This window comes from Maylandia zebra, linkage group LG11 (assembly GCF_041146795.1).
Source record: "Maylandia zebra isolate NMK-2024a linkage group LG11, Mzebra_GT3a, whole genome shotgun sequence".
In the NCBI taxonomy this organism is placed as follows: domain Eukaryota; kingdom Metazoa; phylum Chordata; class Actinopteri; order Cichliformes; family Cichlidae; genus Maylandia; species Maylandia zebra.
In genome coordinates, this window is record NC_135177.1 from 38,200,762 (window position 1) to 38,220,272 (window position 19,511).

General features: G+C 45.5%; 2 protein-coding genes and 1 long non-coding RNA gene across 4 annotated transcripts; 2 read left to right on the forward strand and 1 right to left on the reverse strand.

Moving 5' to 3' along the window:
- The first annotated feature begins 1,934 nt into the window (after positions 1–1,934).
- Positions 1,935–4,887, forward strand: LOC143421203 (thioredoxin-interacting protein-like). 2 transcript variants are annotated; one of them, XM_076890411.1, is made up of 8 exons: positions 2,223–2,384; positions 2,665–2,779; positions 2,864–2,939; positions 3,015–3,162; positions 3,550–3,762; positions 3,840–3,986; positions 4,076–4,378; positions 4,517–4,887. In XM_076890411.1, the coding sequence occupies exons 1-8, from the start codon at positions 2,355–2,357 to the stop codon at positions 4,562–4,564; spliced, it is 1,080 nt and encodes a 359-aa protein (XP_076746526.1). In that variant the 5' UTR covers positions 2,223–2,354; the 3' UTR covers positions 4,565–4,887. The 2 variants fall into 2 exon arrangements, with proteins under 2 accessions (XP_076746525.1, XP_076746526.1); XM_076890410.1 differs by lacking the exon at positions 2,665–2,779 and having other exon boundaries at positions 1,935–2,384.
- A 2,688-nt stretch (positions 4,888–7,575) lies between these two features.
- LOC101475733 (major histocompatibility complex class I-related protein 1-like) lies at positions 7,576–15,847 on the forward strand. Its single transcript, XM_004572154.4, has 2 exons — positions 7,576–7,698; positions 12,122–15,847. The coding sequence occupies exons 1-2, from the start codon at positions 7,641–7,643 to the stop codon at positions 13,144–13,146; spliced, it is 1,083 nt and encodes a 360-aa protein (XP_004572211.2). The 5' UTR covers positions 7,576–7,640; the 3' UTR covers positions 13,147–15,847.
- On the reverse strand, positions 10,755–13,162 carry LOC143421205 (uncharacterized). The gene is made up of 3 exons (XR_013100929.1): positions 12,922–13,162; positions 11,142–11,258; positions 10,755–11,071 (listed from the first exon to the last, which is right to left on the reverse strand). It is a non-coding gene; the product is annotated as an uncharacterized LOC143421205 (long non-coding RNA).
- Positions 15,848–19,511: the final 3,664 nt, after the last annotated feature.

Below are 19,511 nucleotides of genomic sequence, written 5' to 3' on the forward strand. Positions count from 1 at the left end.
GGGGCAGTCAGTGAAAGGGTGATGGTGGATGTTCAGTTTGTTTTATTTATGTCTGGGGGGGTTCAGAGGGAAGAGGTGGATGGAGGTCTGGAGTTGGTGTGTGTAAGAGCAGGGAGAGAGTTCAGCATCCTGACAGCCTGATGGATGGAGCTGTCTCTCAGTCTGGTTCTAGCCATGGCGTACAGCTCCACCATAGCCGGACTGGCCATCGGCATTTGCCCGGTGGGCCGATGGGTTTGTTTGTTTTTTTTCCGTAACGGTATACACACTGAAAGGTGGTGGATTGGCCAGATGCTGGGAGATGTGTAAAAATAACTCAGTTGTTTGGCTATTGCGGAGCTTCCACAGATTCAGTAACATTAGCAAGTGATGGAGGCCAGCAGATGCAACACGCTGGCAGGTGGATGACGGAAAGGCAGGAGGAGCAGAGACCCGAGGCGATGAACTGAACTTCAGGTAAGAAGTTATGACCTGCAGTCTATCTGGGTCAGATATGAACCAAGTTTAGGTGGAGTTTATTTTCGTTTTGCTGACTTTTTACAGTCAGTTACAGTAACTCGTACTGCGTACTAGCTAGCATGACGGAGTTTATATACTGCTGGGCGGGTGCTATGATGTTACTGATGTTGAACTTGTTTTATCTTATTTTATTTATAAGGTTAGTTAGTAGAGTTTCCAACTGTCCCGTAAAAAAAACGGAATTGTCTCGTATTCAGAGAAAATATTATGCGTTTCGTATTGAAGTGAAAAGGAACACAGTTTGTCCCGGACTTCAGCTAGAATGAAAAAGACACAAAGCTGGAGTTATTCTGTGTAGGGAAGTTATGAACTGTTTCTGAGAGACTAATAACACCAGGATCCTTTTCTAAGTAGCTGACAGCTGGTAACTGTGCAGGGGCGGGTCTAGCAAAGTGTTGCCAGGGGGCCAGGTAGGGCATTAATATGTTTTGTTTAGGGTTATTGTACATAGTAATTTTTTTAGGGTCCCATCATAATTTCTTCAGAAGTACTGTATATGATGCCAGTATTTCCCACATTTTCTAGATACTGTACCAGTGCTGTGTGTAAAATGCCATCAAAAAGTCAATTAAGTTTTATTCTTTCTCAGCTGTCTTTCTATCTCCTTTCACTTTGTAAAGGTTGCCATGTTAGAAAGAATATTTTGCCCTGCCATGCTGTTTATTGATGTGGAAAATGAATGGTTTATGAAAATATATCTAAATCTGTCATCAGTAATCAGTAATGATCATGTCTCACCTCTAGTCTCCTCTGTCTTAATTTCAGGTTTTCACCATGTGTTGTAGATAGTTCAGGTTAACTCGACCAAGCAGTCTACTTTCGGGTACTGTTTAGAATACCAGAATAAGGAGGATGGTGTAGATTTAAGTTTATGAGACTGATACATATATACCAACAAGACAGCGTCCATCACTGTGACAACAGCGTTTGTTTTCATTCAAAGGCTTTATGGTTTTTCCTATAATACCTGGTGGGCCGGTCTCTAGTCAAAATGCCCAGGCCGATTTTTTTGTCCCAGTCCAGCCCTGACCTCCACCCAGGCATAGTGATGGGTGTAAGCTGTGGATGGAGGTGTAGTGTATGGCGATGGGTGTAAGCTGTGGATGGAGGTGTCGCTGCCTGTGTATACGAGCTGTTTACTGAAGGTTTCTATTCTCACTCTGATGACTCCGCTCTTTGGGCGCTCTCTCTCATTTATGGCCCGCCAGCTTGACGCCCCGCCCACAGTCCATTTCACGCACTGTTCACGCGTCCACTTCGCGCTCCGATTGGCTGACGTTCTGGGCCGGCCAATCACAGAGTTCCCTGTAGCAGAGGCTTGGCGAGTTCACGCTGTCCGCACGTGCTGCTCGGAGGGTAGCGGGACCCCCGCCCCTCCTGCGGTATAAAACGGGCCGGGGTTGTTTACAGAAAGAATCACAGACGGTACCGACAGCCTGGCCCGGTGGCACTTCCAGTTCTCTAATTTAGCAGCTTCCCTGGTTCATTAAACCCTTATTTCATTTTGTTTTCGCGCCTCGGTGGCGGTTTCTGCACTAACCGGACATTTCACCGTCGCTCCGTGACACTCTGACCCCTTGACTTCCGGTCCGTTTCGGCCGTCGTCATGGTTCTGTCCCCGGCCAGCAGGCTGCGGCTGTTCCGGGTGGTGTTTTCCGAACCCGGCCGCGCCTTCTATAGCAGCGGGGACAAGCTGTCCGGCTCCGTGCAGCTGGAGGCCGAGCAGCCCTGCAGGGTGGACGGCCTCCGCGTCACCGCCGCCGGCTGCGCGCGCGTCCAGCCCCGCAAGAAGCGCGGGAGGAGCCAGGAGGTGGAGTACCTGAAGTACGACGAGGATGTGCGGCTGGAGGAGGCGCTTAGCCCAGGTGAAGCTCCGAGATCAGACAGTACAGGAATTAGTTAATCAATACAGGTATCGATTCAAAGCTCACATAAAAAAAACTTTATTATCCAGATCAGTTAGAGAAACACGCGGAAGAATCTGAATCTGCATGATTTTAGGATTTCCTGCAGTCTCTCAGTGATTGACTGATGTAATGCAAACTTTAATTGTACTTATAAAAACCCACGAATGAAGGAGGAGATTGTCTTCAGGGACCAGAGCAGTGTCTGCTTCACTCTGTAAACATGTTCATTTTAACATAGGAGTCTGCGGGTCTGGCTCACTACTGTCTCTGCTGGACTCCAGAGGAACTGCAGGATGTGAGACAGGATAAAAACAAAAAGAAACGGAGGAAGTCGCTCTTTTTACTCCCAAGAAGTAAAAGCTCCATTTTCTGCAGTCAGAGAATTGAGCTTTAATGTGAAACAGGAAGTTGTTCATTACTTATTTCCTGTGTCTCAGACTCTGACGGCTGCTTCCTGCTTCCTGCTGGTAAAACCTTCAGCTTCCAGTTCGGCTTCGAGCTGCCGCCACCCGGGTGAGTTTCCAGTCCCGCCGCTGCTTTCTGATGGCGTGTTGATCATGCTGCTGAACGCCACTGCTCTGCTTTCAGGTGCCTGGTGTCGTCCTTCAGAGGGAAGTTGGGCTCGGTGCGGTATTACGTGCGGGCCGAGCTGCGCCGCCCGTCCGAGCATGTCCTGCAGTGTGAGAAGGAATTTGAGGTGGAGGAGCCGCTGGACGTGAACCGAGCCGACCTGCTGGTACGAAACGCCCGGGAATCAAACTTCAGACAGGAAGTAGATTCTGGTTAATGCACATCTCCTGCCGCTGACTTCCTGTTCTACTGTTAGATGTTCATATCAGACACGGAGAAACGCTCAGTTTGTTACAGGCTTTTCTACTCTCTGATCTCTGTGATGTCATAGAGAGGGCTAGAACCCTACCCATCTGTTGTCAGTGAGGGGTAGCCAGTCAGAGGATAGTAGTCTTAAAGGGGGTGGAGCTCAAAGTAAGGGGGGCTCAGTATCAGTAAAGAAGGATTATTCTGAACTGTGCAGTTCAGAATAATCCTTGCATAAGGCCATGCAGCACAGCTCTGCTGTGAGATGTCACCTGTGCTGCTCATTAACTCCTCCCCCTCCCCTCAGGCGCCGGTGGCAGCCTCCGCTCAGAAGAAAGTCACCTGCATGTTCATCCCTGATGGCCAGGTGTCCATTAGCGCTCAAATCGACAGGAAGGGCTTCTGCGAGGGCGAGGACATCTTCATCAACGCCAAGTTCGAGAACACGTGCTCCCGCATTGTGGTGCCGAAGGCTGCCATCATCGCCAAACACTCGTATGCCGTGGACGGACGCACCAAGGTGACGCCCTAACCTTTACTTTCAGACGTGAGTGCCATGGGACAGGAAGTGTGACCTGTGCGGTTTCCTGTGTGCAGGTGTTGCGTCAGAAGCTGTCGGCGGTGCGAGGAAACCACATAATTTCTGGGATGTGCGACATGTGGCAGGGCAGGACCATCAAGGTGCCCAAACTGAAGCCCTCTCTGCTTGGCTGTGACATCATCCAGGTGGACTACGCTCTCATGGTGAGAGACCACTAATGTTGTCATAAGATCAGAAGTAAAATGAGTAAAATGGAATGATGCAGGCTTAACCTGTAGCCCCACCCCCTCAGATCTACCTGCACATCCCCGGCAGCGAGAAGCTGACTCTGGAGCTGCCGCTGGTCATCGGAACGATCCCGTTCAGCGGCGTGGGCAGCCGGACGAGCAGCATGTGTAGCCAGGCCGGCTCCAGCTGGACCTCCTTCCCCTCGGCTCCACCCAGCTACAGCAACATCCACCGCGACCTCAGGGTGGACGGCCCCCGCACGCCGCTGCTCCACGACTACGATGGCACCGAGGACGAGGAGGAGGAGGGTGGGCTCATAATGAGAGCGCCTGAACTTCACTGCCCCCCTCCCCCCGTATACAGTGAGGTGAGCGCGCCAGTTTAACTTAGTGTGATCTCAGCGACAGCAGCAGCACTTTGGACATCACGGGGTCGTTTGGCGGTCTGCTGTCAGCTAATCCTGTCCTGATGATGTCATCCATTCGTTTTTCTTTCTCTTCTTCAGGTAGATCAGAACTCTGAGAACTCCTCTCAGGTGGTTCCCATCTTCTGAGGACAGCGTCCCCTTTAAACGGTCCAACGGTCTCTCCACCAGGACACGGGTTGAGGGCGGAGCCTCAGCTCTGCCTCGAGATCTGACCTGACAGCCATTCCCCTCTGATTCAGCTGTTTCCTGTCAGTGAAAACAGAGAAAATGTTTGTTTTTTTTAGATACTTGTTGTTGCATTATTTACTGTAGTAACAGGAAGTTACCTGTGTGTAAGATTTTGTAAATAAGAGCCTATTTTTTATTTTTTTTATGTGATACATGAGTTGAAAATGTTTGGGTGTTTTCAGTTTGTTCCCAAACAGCAAAAATAAAGCGATCATGAAGAATGTTGACTTTTATTCATTTTCTTTTTGTTGTAGAAACTAAATATTGCTACAGTTTCATGAAATGAAGATGAGTACAAAAACTGAAAAAACAGCCTCAATGGCAAAGTGCAGTGCCCCGCCAAAGTAAAATAGTGTTGGCCCGCCATAATAAAGTACAGAGCAGGGCTGTCAGATGAACTTTGAATTTTGTTTCTTTCAGAATTAAAATACTTTCTGAAAGTGTTCTCCTTTAATGATGATGAGGAGGAGGAGCTTAGAGGAAAAATAAGTTGTGTTTAAATGTTTCGGGTTCTCCACTTCCTGTTTGATGTTGTTAAACACGGTGAGAGGGGCACTTCCTGCTCTGTGATTTAAACATGTTCAGGTTTACTTCATAACAGCACTGTCAGTGCAGCTCTCCTCACCCCAGCCAGTCCCTGAGCCTGGTTCTGCTGGAGGTTTCTTCCTGTTAAAAGGGAGTTTTTCCTTCCCACTGTCACCAAAGTGCTTGCTCACACACGAGGTCGTCTAAATGGAGTTTCTGTGTAACACTGTAGTCTTTGCCTGACAGTATAAAGCTCCTTGAGCCGGCTGTTCTTGTGGCGGTGCTATATCACTTAAATTGAATTGAACTGCCCCCTGCTGGCAGGAGAAATGAACACGTGACTGAAACATGTCAAATAAACAAGAAAAAACAGTCCACACATAACATCCAGAGATACCTGACACAGAGGACCACAAATGTGTGCGTGTGTGTGTGTGTACTGAAGTGGGTAAGAGGTCGCACAGATGCATTTCTGAGCAGCACAGGTGCATCTGTATTTTTAACTTCCTGTTTTTCCTGGAAAGATGAGGACACGCTGGACAAGGGCGTTTTTAGAAACCACTGACTCACTGCAGTGTGTGTGTGTGTGTGTACACGTTTAGACGTTTTTGTGAGGACAGAGAATTGGCATGCCACTATACTTGTGGGGACCAACAGCCCTTATGGGGACATCATGTCTGTCCCTGCGGGTTTGAAGGTAATTTTGAGGCTCAAAATGTGGTTTTAGTGTCAGGGTTACAGTTGGGTTAGGCATTCATTTTTGATGGTGAGGGTAAGCAGCTAGGGAAAGCATTATGTCAATGGGATGTCCTCACTAAGATATGAAAACCAGTGTGTGTGTGTGTGTGTGTGTGTGTGTGTCAGCGGTGGTGTGTGATTGGCTGAGGATCAGCGTGACAGCTTCTGACTCAGCCACTCATGTTTCCAGCTCTGCTTCCACTTTTAGAGCCTGCAGGCAGAAAGCAGGGCAAAGGTCAGTATCACAGCCTAATGTCTGAATCCACACACTGCACCTGCAGCTCCACACTCACTTTAAGGACAACAGGTCAGCAGGTTGCTAACGAGCCTCTGCTTTATTATGATTGTTATTTATTAATATTTACCTGCACCTTTAGTTAGTATGACCTGAACCCTTCAGCCTGTTTCAGAGCTCACCTGTGTCGGCCTGACCGTGATGTACTCTGGATTATCTGTGTCTGCATGAGTCCAGCACTGACACTTTTGGGGCAGAAAGTCACAGGCTCATTTCCTTCTTGTTTCCTTACAATCAGGTCTTTAAGTCTGACGTCATTAGCCATGTCTGGGCCCAAACTCTGCTGCAGGTCCCAAAGTCAAATGATCACTGTAGCATTACTGAGAGTTGAAAAACTTCTAAATTCTTTCATCTTTAATAAAATGATCAGCGTTGCTGCTTTACCAGGTGAAACAATTACGTTTAACATCCATGAAAACCAAATTTATTACATTTAACAGAGTTAGAAGTTAGCAGGAAGTTAGCTCGCTAGCTTCCACCTAAACATGATATAGCATGTTCTGACTGAGAGATTTCTTAAGCATTCAAACGTACAGCTCTGCTATCACTTCCAACATAAATGAAGACAGGAAACTAAACAGCAGTGACGTTTGTAGGGTTACTGAAGTTGGGCTAGCTGGTATATAATGATGTGCTACGTGGCCGCTAGCAACACAGCTATGTTAGCATAAACACAGTGAAGCTGGAGGATGAATGCTAACTTTTTTCCACTTGATAAAAGTTAACTTGATGGTTCGGGACAAATGTAATCGCATGGCAGGATGCTGTAAACGGACCAAACTTCAGTCAGGAGAACAACTGAGATAATCCATCCACAATACGAGGTTAGTCATTAATATACTGCTGCTGGGCTGGAGTTACATCGTGAGGTTTAAAACTGAGCTTTAAAACGATTAGCGGTAATAAAACCGAAAGAGGCCGACAGCAATCACTGACTGTTTTTAGGGGCTTGTTGAGATTAAATAGAACAAGATACAAAGCATTAAAACATATTAAAAACACAAAAGCCTTATTAAATGCAGACTACTTCGGGCCTGGAAGCAGGACTCATCATGTCATCACTTAAAAACCGAATAGCAGATTTTATTCATTTTACAAACTCAGGAAGTCAAATAACGACTTTTTAATAACGTGTTCATGGACACACTCAAAGAAGCAGCTGCTGGACAAACAGTCCAGGTTAAGCTGGTCATGCTGCAGCCGTGGCAAAGAATGCGAACCGTTTTTATTATTTTTGTCTGATTGGTCACAATCCTCAAATCTGCCCAGAGACAGTGAAAGAAGGATGCTGATTGGCCTAAACTGCCCCGGAACTCAGAGCTCAGAAAATGAAAGTGAAGACTCTCTGAGACACAGACGGATCGAATACGGATCAGGACCAACCGGAATAGATCAGGACTGATCAGCTTCATCGACATGTTTGTCCTGCAGCTGATGTTGATGTCTCTGTTGCTCCACCGCACCATGAGCTCAGGTAGTGAAAGCTGCTGTGCTCACCTGTCTGACTGTACCTGTATCTGTCAGTGTTTGGTTATCTGTTCGATTCAACGTCCTGATTAATTCAATCATTCAGAGACTCAAATGTCACATTTTTAAATCAAAAGTAAAAGATAAAAACATGGTTAGTGATTTCACCGATGGACCTGTGATGTCAGACTGATTTTACAGGTTCAAACTTTTTAATCTCTCTGTACATTTAAAATGTTGCTCGGCATAGTGTAAAAACTGGATTCAAACTTGATTTTAGAAAAGGAAGAAAAAAAAAAAAAAACCCTAACTTTGACAGCATTTGTAAGGATTTCGTCATGTTAGGGCTGTGTGGCAGGCAGGGATTGACCCAAAGTGCAGATTCAACAGAGGCGAAAGTCTAAGTCAAAAAGCAGCTTTATTACTGAACAAAAAAACATACAAAACCTAAACTGGGAATCAGGAAAACTAAGCATACGTGGAGGCACACAGGGAAACACACAGCATGAGGGAGAAACACAGGGCTACACTGAAGGATAAAGAGGGGAATGAGACACAGGTGGAGAGCACAGCTGGGCGTAATCTGACATGACAACACCAGGGGAAGCAAAACTCAAAACACTGACATAGGACACAGACTTTCAAAGTAAAATAGGAAACATAACAGACGCGGACTTGACGAGGGGATACAGCTGACAGAGAACAAAGGGAACACACCGGCAGGGATGAGTGTACACTAAACAGAAGGAGCACAGAACCACAACCAAAGAACTAGAACACAAGAAATGCAAAGGACCTGAGAAGAGGGGAATACTAGAGACAGAAATCAAAACCAAGAGACGAGCAAAAACACATCATGAAATCAAGGATAACTAATACAAACAGAAAAAGTCCACAGACTCAGGACCATGACAGATTTCACACTTCTCCTTTCCCAGGTATTCATCATTTACCACATCATGAAATTATGTGAAATCTAGACATCAGTGTGCCTCGTTTTGTTTGGTAAGATTGTCTTCATATGGTCAGGGAAGAGACTCAAACGACAACTCAACTCTGGAAGACCCGGCTCGACAACTATGGTATGGGGGTCAATATGAAAAAAACTGAATACCTGGAAGGAGACTCCCCAAACTGATGGCACCATCATAACACAGAGTTGAAGTTCCGCTACCTGTGTTCAGTCATCAGCTACAACGGAAATATCACCTCCGATGTCCGAGCACGAATAATGCAGCCTGGTTAAAATGGCGAGAGGTCACTGGTGTACTTTGTGACACAAAAATGCCAGATCGACTCATGGGAAAATGGCTGCGCATGTTGGCCCGCATTGACCACACATGAGCAGGCCCTAAACACCACGATCTCCGTGGTGTTTAGGGCCTGCTCATGTGTGGTCAATGCGGGCCAACACGGAGATGCACGTGCTCCGATGGAGAATGGGAATAACGAGATGGGACCGGGTTATTAACGAGGACATACGGAAGTGACTAGGTGTAGCCGATACCGATACGCATATGGACCGATGGACCGATACCGATACGTAATATCGGATCGGTCCATCTCTAGTTAAATCATTTAATAATTGATCAAAAATATTAAATTTTCAATTCAGTTCAGATCAATTTTATTTATATAACACCAAATCAGAACTAGAATACTTTATTAATCCCTGAGTAGTCTAAGGAGCCCGGGAAGAAAAGCGTCTGGACTTCTTTAAGTTGCTTGAAGACGTTTCATTCGAGAAGCTTCTTCAGTTCTGAGGTCAAATGTCCCAGCCATGTGGGGCAGGTCTGTCAGCACACAGAGCTGAGTGAGAGGGGCTGTTATTGTGTGTGTATATGAATCTCTCACCCCAACCAATCACAGCAGATGGCCCCGCCCCTCCCTGAGCCTGGTTCTGCCGGAGGTTTCTTCCTGTTAAAAGGGAGTTTTTCCTTCCCACTGTCACCAGAGTGCTTGCTCATAGGGGGTCATATGATTGTTGGGATTTTCTCTGTATGTATTATTGTAGGGTCTACCTTACAATGTAAAGCACCTTGAGGCGACTGCTGTTGTGATTTGGTGCTACATAAATAAAATTGAAATTGAAATTGAATGATAGCAAACATTAAAACACATTTCCTGCACGCAGAAATGAATTTTCCTTGCTTGAAATAATTTTGCTGTCAAGATAGAATAGAATAGAATAGAATAGAATTCAACTTTATTGTCATTGCAAATGCACAAGTACAGGGCAACGAAATGCAGTTTGCATCCATCCAGAAGTGCTTTAGTGATATAGATATATTACAATATATATTAGCAATAGTATAGATATGTAAGTATATTACAGAAATTGTCACGATCCTGGGTCTTAGGACCCAGTGTTTTGAGTTCTAGTTCATTTTGATGTTTATAGTATGTTTAGCTCATTAGGCCTCCTATGTTCATTTGCTTATTAGTTCCCCCTTGTGTTTCAACCCATGTTAAGTCTCCCCTGCCCTTCATGTCTCTCTGTGCCCCCTCTGTTCTGTTTATTGTGGGTCTTTGCATGTTTGAGTTTCTTGTTTTCTGTCACCCTGCATTGTGCATTATGTTCTCATGGTTGGTCTTTTGTTACTCCCTCTAGTCTAGTCTCTTGTGTTCAAAGCTGAGTATTTCCCTCTGTGTATTTTGGTTCTTAGACCTCTGCCTTATGGTTTGTCTCTGTTTCTTAGTTGCTGTCTCCACTGTGTCTAGTTCGCGTCTCTGTGTGATACTTCCTGTTTTACTTTGAAGGTCCATGCCTCATGTGAGTGTTTCTAGTTTTGCGTCTCTGTCTCGTCCAGTCCTGATTTCTCCCAGCTGTGCCCTCCTTCTGTGTCTCATTCCCTCGTTATCCCTCTGTGTATTTAAGCCCTGTGTTTCTCTTTGTCAGTGTCGTAGTCTCCCTCATAGCTGTGTGATTTTTCCCTGTGGCTCCTCGTGCTTTAGTCTCCCCAGTTTAAGTTTAGTACTGTTTTTTGTTTCACTTTATGCCAGCATTAAAGCTGTGTTTTTGAGTTTACGTTTCGTCTCCGTGAGTTTGCGTTTGGGTCCTTCTCCTGCCTGCCACACAGCCGAACCATGACAGAAATGGGTCTATTATGGTATGTTATTGTCACGGGTTGCTCTGAGGATCCACTCGCAGGACTCCGGAGTGCGTTGTAACAGAGACCGTTTATTCACAAAAATCTTCACCAAGTGTATTTACAGGCAGTGCGAGGACAGTGCTATATACAAGATGTGCGAGGACGGGTTCCAGGGCTCCAGGGAAAACAAGGGGATCACACACACGCTCACGCCAACCTCTCTCCGCTAGTGACCAGCCACCTCTTACACGCTCCACACGGGGAAACACGGGGACGGGTCCGGGGAATCTAGAACAGAGAGACAAATGTTACTTTCTGAGGCGGAAGTGTGGGAAACTAGGGCTCGACGTGTACTGACAGGAGTCTTCACAACAATCCAGCGTTGAACAGCTGATCTCCTCCTTCTGATATACCAGCTGGTCTGATGAGGCCCAGGTGTGCATGATCCGGGAGGGCGTGGGCTGAGGGCGTGAACCTGCCATGAGTTCCGCCCCGGCAAAACAGGGGAGGGGGAGAGAGATTGCTGATCAGTGCCTTGCCGACCCCGCAGGTCGTGACAGTTATAATGTACACGGTATGAAGTATGTTGTGAATATTCTATAACTATAAGTATGTACAGGCTGTAGTGAGTACAAGCTATGTACAGGATATGAACAGGATATAAATATGAAAAACTATACAGAATATGAAATAAATAACTTTACAGAATCTGAGATATACAGCTATACAGAAATGGGAACTATGCAAGTTGTAAACAGTTGTAGGATTAAAGATTATTGAATGTACAGAATGATTATTTACACAGAGCTATACAGTAGTGCAGTTAAGATAAGTGAGGGTGTAGATAGTTTCTACAGAGGCTATATAAAGTGCTAGTGGTTGTGAGTGGTGGTTCAGTCCATGTTATTATTGTGTTTGAGGGTACAGTTGTGCCCTCGAGGCCTGGAGTTTGACACCTGTGATATAGAGTGAAACAATGGTTTCACCCAAAACCTGATAATGACCTACATGCTTTTGGGTTTTTTTACAATGGTTCATGTGATGAAGCACATGAAGCACCTGGGACTTTTTACCATTTGGTTTTAGAACTGAACACGCTTCTGGGATGAAATGTCTCAAACAAGGCTAACACACCAACACAACAACCACTGTGCTTACACAGGCCACGGAGAGCAGCCACTGGTTGCAGGACTCCGACCTCAGCCAATGGCATGATAATCGGGTTCAGCAGGAGCCAGTAGTGGGGAAGGGTAGAGCCCAGAGGTCGGGAGCTTTGGGAACATTAGCCTGAAGTTTTACGTTATTTTAAGTAACATTGTTGTAAATTTGTTCCATCAGGCACAGGACGACACTCCCTCTGGGCGCTTGCCTCCTACATCCCAGGCTCTGCCCACTTCCCAGAGTTCACTGTTGTTCTGATGTTGGATGACATCCAGGTGGGATACTATGACTCAAAGGTCGACCGGGTGATGAGGGCGAGCACGGCATCTGACCACGAAGCGGAACTCAACCTGGGCCAGGAGCCCGTGACTGTGCTACGAGACATTTACTCCAGCATGAAGAAGAGGCTGAATCTGGTGAAGCATCGCTTTAACCTGACCATCGATGGCGTTCATGTCCAGCAGAGGGTAACGGGCTGCGAGGTACTGGAGGACGGCCAGCCGGCACTCATCATGTTCAGAGACGGCTCCAACGGGCAGGACGCCGACAGCCTGCTCTACAACATGACCCACTTCACGTATGCTGTCAGGGAAGGCTGGGAGATCCAGTGGGACGCCCTAAAGAAAACATCCTTCCAGATGCTGTATTCAAACATATATCTACCGTTCTGTGTGCGGACGCTCCAACACTTCCTGGAGCGCGAGAAGCACCTTGTGATGCGAAGGGTGAAGCCTCGACTCCGCTTTATCACCAGGCAAGTGGTGGGCGGGGCTCAGGTCACCTGCCTGGCCACTGACTTCTACCCTCGCCACATTAACCTGAGCCTGCTGCGGGACGGCCAGCCCGTGGACGAAGGCGAGCTGCGCATCGGCTCGGTGCTGCCCAATGGGAACGGCCTCTACCAAGTGAGGAAGACATTGATGGTCGACGAAAAGGAGCTGCAGAGGAAACACAACTACACCTGTGAGGCGTCTCACCTGAGCCTGGACAACCGGCTGAGGGTAAACTGGAGGGCGGAGTCATCGAACTCTCACAGAGTTCATTCCATCTCGCCTCTGGTCTTCCTGCTGCTCGCTGCCGTCCTGCTGCTGCTGGTGCTGAGGAGGAGGAGAAGGAGGAGGAAGGAGAGGTCAGAGGGCGTGGCCACAGAAACACAGGAGCAGGTGGGAGAGAGAGAGCAGTCAGACGACCTCGTGACGTGACTCTGTGTGGCATCAGAATCACCTTTATGGGTGTACCTTGATAGGTTTGTAGCTTGAACCTATTCGCTGGAACGTTGAAGACAATATAATTACACAGCAAAAGCATTGAACACCAAGTAGGCAGAGTTCTTCGTGTTACTCATGCATGAGGGAGACCTGCCTGGAGCCAAGTGTCGTCCCACCACTTGACCTCCATCAGACTCTCAGCCAGGTTCCCCATAGCACTCCTTTTATTGTGGTTACATGAATATGCATAGGGTCATTAACATATGACGTCTACATACAAACAAAGAGTACCGTGTGTGTGTGTGTGTGTGTGTGTGTGTGTGTGTGTGTGTGTGTGTGTGTGTGTGGGGGGGGGGGTCAGAGTGTGACCCCATAAATGACTTCCCTAAACCTGCTGGTCTGGAAGTCCAACAGTTCATCTAAACAAAAGGCACTTAGCCTAAAACAGATACAGCCACGTTTATCCTACCATAAAACAATAAAACAAGGTACGACCTCTTCCCATGCTCCCAGGATGTAGGTGTGCATTCCAGTGTGGAATACACACCAAGCCTTTGCAGCCTGCTAAAGATCACACATCCTATCACTACACAATTGATTATACACCTCTAAGCATATATGGTTAAATATTTCTAAGCATAAATGACAATCAACAATACAAAACCTAACAACCTACAGAAGGAACTGAGCTCCAGTTTGTCGCTGCTCTCGCTGCAAACAGAACACAGTAACATGTATGAAATATTAACATGTACAAAAATATATTTGCATATAACATATTTCCATCATGACCTCTGTACTAACAGAGCATCTGTGGAGGCGGAGCTCCAGTTGTAGTGAGAGAAATTCTACGGTTTAGATTGGATTTTACTAATTAGCAGTATGTGTGGATGCAGACTGATAGTCAGTCTAACTAGCATTAGGCACTCGCGACCAATTAAGGTCACTTCCTGAAACAAATAATGGAGATTAAGTATCGGAATTTCAGGAGTGTGACCCCGCCTCCAAACACGCCCCTTCTGATTCTCATCTCTATATGTTCCCCCACTTCTGCAAGCTGTTTATTCTCATTTACGAGCCCCACCCTCCCTTTTCAATTCTCCAACTTCTTCACTTCTGTGTAGTACACGGGTTCTGCCTGGCCCCTTCGAGGCCTTCCCCAAACCGCAGCTCAGCTCATGTCTAAGCTTTTACCTACTAAAACGCTGTCAAACATAAAATGAGGGCGTGGACCCAGCATGTGAAATAAATGAATTAATAACACAGTGCTTCAAAATACTAGAAGCTTCAAAATGAACCCACAAACAGAAATGTCCTTCTGTTATTTATAATAAAGTCATGATTTTATTTGTGTCATATTTATCTATTGATGGATGCTGTCACGAGTTTTTGTGTTTCAAACGTTGTAACTACGTAACGTAACACTATGTTCTTATTGTTGTTCATGGTTTTGGCTTTCTTTAGTGATTGTTCCTCCCTTAGTATTTACCTCAGCAGTGTATACTCTGTGATTTCCCATGTCCCACGTTTCATGTCTCCCCACTCATTGTGTAAGCTGTGTGTCCTGAGTCTGTGTGTTTCCTGTTTTATTTTGATAGTTCCTGTCCTGTGTGCAGTGTATCTAGTTTTGCTTCCCCCTGTCTCGTTAGGTCTGATGTGTCCCAGCCAGGCCCGGCCCTAACCAATCTGGCGCCCTAGGCAAGATTTTAGGTGGCGCCCCCCTACATCGGCAGTGTAGTGTATGTACTCACAAGAAACCGAATAGCTTTGTCTTTGACCTTTTTTTTTTTACTTAAAGAAAGCAAATTCACAATCAGAATAATTAACAAGATAAAAAAATATATGAATAAATAAATGAATACAAAAAAATAAAAAATGAATATATGAAATACAATAACACCGCTTGATGCTGCTGCAAAACTGGTGGGTTGTGCTGCTGAAGTGGAGGCAGCAGCGGTAGATGTGGTAGATGGCCCAGGGGTGGGATTTAGAAACTTCAACAGTGCATCTGAAGAGAGGAGTATGTGACACCACTGAGTATTAAAGTCTAATAATAAAAACATATGATTCCAGGAATAAAATGAAATGATATAATATAAATGAAAAACCAAAGAGATATATGTATGATGTTAACTGATATGCAAATTAGATTAGATTCAATTTATTGTCATCGTTACAGTGAAATGCTGAATAGCAGAATGCAAAGTAACAGTATAATATCATATGAGAATGTTATGTTATGATTATCTTTGACCGAATCACAGCAGTGCTCATATTAAAAAACAGCATTCCCTATCATGTGATATTGCTTAATTAACATTAATGATGTGCACTTTAACAACTAGGCTTACAACTATAATATATACAGGGGTGGAAATGTGACTATTACCTGCAGGGTAAACGTTAGCTAACCAGAAGGCAATAACAATGTAAACAAAAAACACCTGCTTAAAAGATGAATACAAATGAGGAATGGTGGGAAAGGTGGGAGTACTGTAATTACCTAACGTTACATTATTATTTTCCATAACAATTTAGCCCCCTCCACAATATTAACTGACGTTAAAACAGTTAACTAGCTATTTATTGATTAGCAATTAGCGAATCATGTAACATTAGCTTAATGCTAAAAATTTAGGTTACTATCACATTCAGACAAATAATTTCATGTAGGCTAACGTTACCTACCTCTGTCTTTTTCTCGTTTCTCCTCCTCTTCTTTTCTCTTTTTTCTTCCCTGGCCACCTGACAGTTTTGGCCGTTTTGACATCTTGTGTTGATTTTTTGATGTGGTGACGTCCAAAAGGAACCATGATACGGGAGGGAGGGGGCGCACCGTGCGGGGAGGGGGGGCGTAATGTTGTAACAAATAATATTTCTATTAAATAAGATTTACTTTGCATTTTAATTAACGTGGGATTATTTTTTGTATTTAGAAATAATAGTACCAACTTCTTTTTTTTTTTCCCAACATTTGTGGCACTGGCGTGGCGCCCCCTGATGGTCCCAGCTGTGTTCCCTCCTGTCCCCGTCCTCTCGTTGTCCTGCTGTGTTTTCCTCTGTGTCCGCTTTAAGTTTTCATCCCGTGTACGAGTCCTGCGTTTGGGTCCCTGCCTGCTGCAGCACACACCGTGACACATGCAAAGGAAAAGAAATCATTTACACATAATTTCAGTCTTCAGTTAAAATAAGAACAAAGAGGTCCAGTTTGTGTCTGAGGAGACGCGAAGAAAACATGGATCGGCATGTCTGGAGTCGCAAAGACAAGAAAACATCAAATTTAAAAATCAGAGCCAGGAGGAATGCTCAGAGGGCAAAGGTCATCAGTTCACAGAAAGAAAGCAGGTGGTTGGCCACAGCTGCAGAGGTTTGTATCTTAACGGTGACCATAGCTGGACTGGCCATCGGGCATACCGGGCATTTGCCCGGTGGGCCGCTGGCGATTTTTTGTTTTTATGGGCCGATGGATTTTTTTTTTTTTTTTAAGGAAGGGTATATATAATGAAAGGTGTTGGATTGGCCAATTGGTCATGATCGACTCTGGGCTGGACCAATTACAGCCGAGGAGGCCGGATGCACCCTCCCCCTTGTTTAGCAATCACGTGATTTTCGCGCATTGCATGTCGGGAACTCGTGGCAAAACAATCCAAGTACCGCATCAAATGCAAGCATTTGCAGCACCGCAAAACGTTCATTCTCCGGTTCCAATACCTTCTTGTTTTTTCTTTGCCGCACAAAAAAGGAATGTACAAAACAAAAAGAGAACAATGCCGGTCCGTACAAAGACAGACTCGACGAAAAGACAAAGAAAAGATACGAGGAAAAAATCAAAGGAGTGAAAGGGTCAGACCCTTACGAGCACACAGAGGGACAAAAGACGTCAGCGTGCTGCCCAACTTTCACCACGCTCATATTTATAATCATACGGTTCTTGGAGTGAGCGCATACACTCGTGAAGTTTAGTAACTTCAGGTCACTGCAACAAGCCCAGGTACAGTTTACCGACAGATGGGTACAGGACCTTGAAATGCACCGTGTAGAACGAAAGACCATCGTACGAACAAAGGTAAGTTTACCAGTCTCACAAATCGTCGTCATAGATACACATTCGTTAACCGTTTATTAATAGGACCTTTGAGCTCAACGGTAATTAATTAGTAGTAGAAATAATTTCTGGTTCATCACAGAAATGTAGCAGTGACAATAATATTGTATGCTGTAATCGTACTGGGCAATTAGTGATACAAACAACTGTTTTATCCTGTGAATAAAAGTATGTGTTTTTGTCAATGTACCATAATAACAGAAGCGAAACGCAATATTGTGTCAGGACAATTCACTATTTATGCACAATAAACAAAGGAGCATAGCGCGACAATTTCTGTTCAGCGCCAGACTTGCTTGTAACCTATGTGACCCATGGTAGGTACCTATTTAAAATAGGACAGAGCCGTAGGCGCACAGTCAGTTTAAAATAGTTTAATTTTTAATACAAAATAAAAGAAACAGTGTAACAGCAGCACCTAAAAACAATTAAAAACGTTACCTTATTAAAAAACGATAAGACTGTACGATTGCCCGTGAGGCAGGACAAGCGCTGCGGAGAACAGTTTAAAAACAAATCGACATAGCACACAGGTTAAAAATGGACAGCAACTCACACATGACCCCAAATGGGTAAAACACTATAGAAAAAAAGGCAAATCTTCGGTGCCGTCTTCACTCGGGCCCCCCGCTGTGCATGCAAGAGCGGGGAGACAAAAAAAGGATTTGTTTTCCCTGCAGCGCCTTCACCGCCTGCGAATCAATATCTGTGGTGCCTACTGATACAGAAAAAGTAAAACAAAAAACCAAAACCATCGACAGCCGCAGCAGTCAGTCTGTCGGCTTACACCAGTTTAAAACAAATTAAAACACACTGATGTGTCGGGTCCTTTGCCCGCAGCCAGAAATCCACCTGGCAAAGCAGCAGCTCGGTACTCTGTGAATAAAAGGCAGGAGATCACTAGCTGGACAATAAAACACAGGAAAGTTCCTCCACTGAATTGGTTTTGTTACCTGTCCACAAGTTCGTGTCACACCCTAATAAATGTGGGTCAGTGGCGATGAAGTCCACTATACCGTTCTCACGGGAGCAATGTTTCCCACCTACAAGGGTGCAAATAACTGTAAACCTCTGCCAACAGCCAGAGCTCAAGTGGTACATTTTTGTGTAACCTACCGTTCTAACAGAAGTTTAGGGGAGGACGCGTATCAGACTTTCATAGTTAAGAAACACCAACTTGCCCAACTCGGACCAAGCACTCGCAGCTTCAGGTTTGCAAAGGAATACCCAATTGCCCACACCTGCGCTTATGAAAGGAGCGAAGACCAGCTCCGCCCACCAGGGGCGGTCCCAAGTCTCCAGGTCTCACCTGTCACATTCATATCACTAATTATGTTATGAAAATGACGCATTAACTGACCTGTGTGGAAATGCTTGGAAGCTGTTGCTTGTGAAGCTCGCACACAAGAATTTCACTCACATGTGCTGTACCAATGTACCTGCACATGTGATGTGACAATAAAAGTGATTTGATTTGATTTGGAGCAGACTAACATGTGAGCTGGAGTGTTCTGGGACGTTATATTTGGTATATCCAGACCATCCGTCGGCTCTTACTTCGGAAACATGGCTTAAAAAATTTCTCTTCAACGACGTAATCCGATTAAAAAAAACGATCTCTTTACCCGTTGGCTTCCCGTGGCTGTCATGCGACCGGCTATTGCAGTTAATAATACAACAGCTTCTTGCCATTTTTTGGGTTTCTTTTTATCGCTGTGTGACTGAGTTCAATTGAAAGCCTGCGTGCGCTAGTACCTCTTGCCACAAGTTCCCAGAATCCTTTGCGGTTTTACCCCTGAATGACGTCACATTTTCAATCTTTGTCCTGGTGGGCCGGTCTCTAGTCAAAATGCCCGGGCCGATTTTTTGTCCCAGTCCAGCCTTGACGGTGACCCTGTCCTCCAAATATGGTGTTTTACGGTAAACTTCTTCTGCTGAATCTGAGCCAGGCTGAAACACCTGGTCTGAAGCCTGTGGGAGGTGTACACCTGGTTCATACACCTGACGTTATTCCAAAGCACGACAGAGTCCAGGGACACATCATTCACCTGCACCGTAATCCGTGCAGTGACTCCCAAAGTGTGGGCCGTAATGGTGAGAGAGACATCAGGCTGGTACAGGCGGAGCTGGGTTAGTCCTCAGCTGCACCGCAGCATGTGCCGATCACTAAACGTTGCACTTTGGTAAATGGTAAATGGCCTGTATTTGTATAGTGCTTTACTCAGTCCCTAAGGACCCCAAAGCGCTTCACACT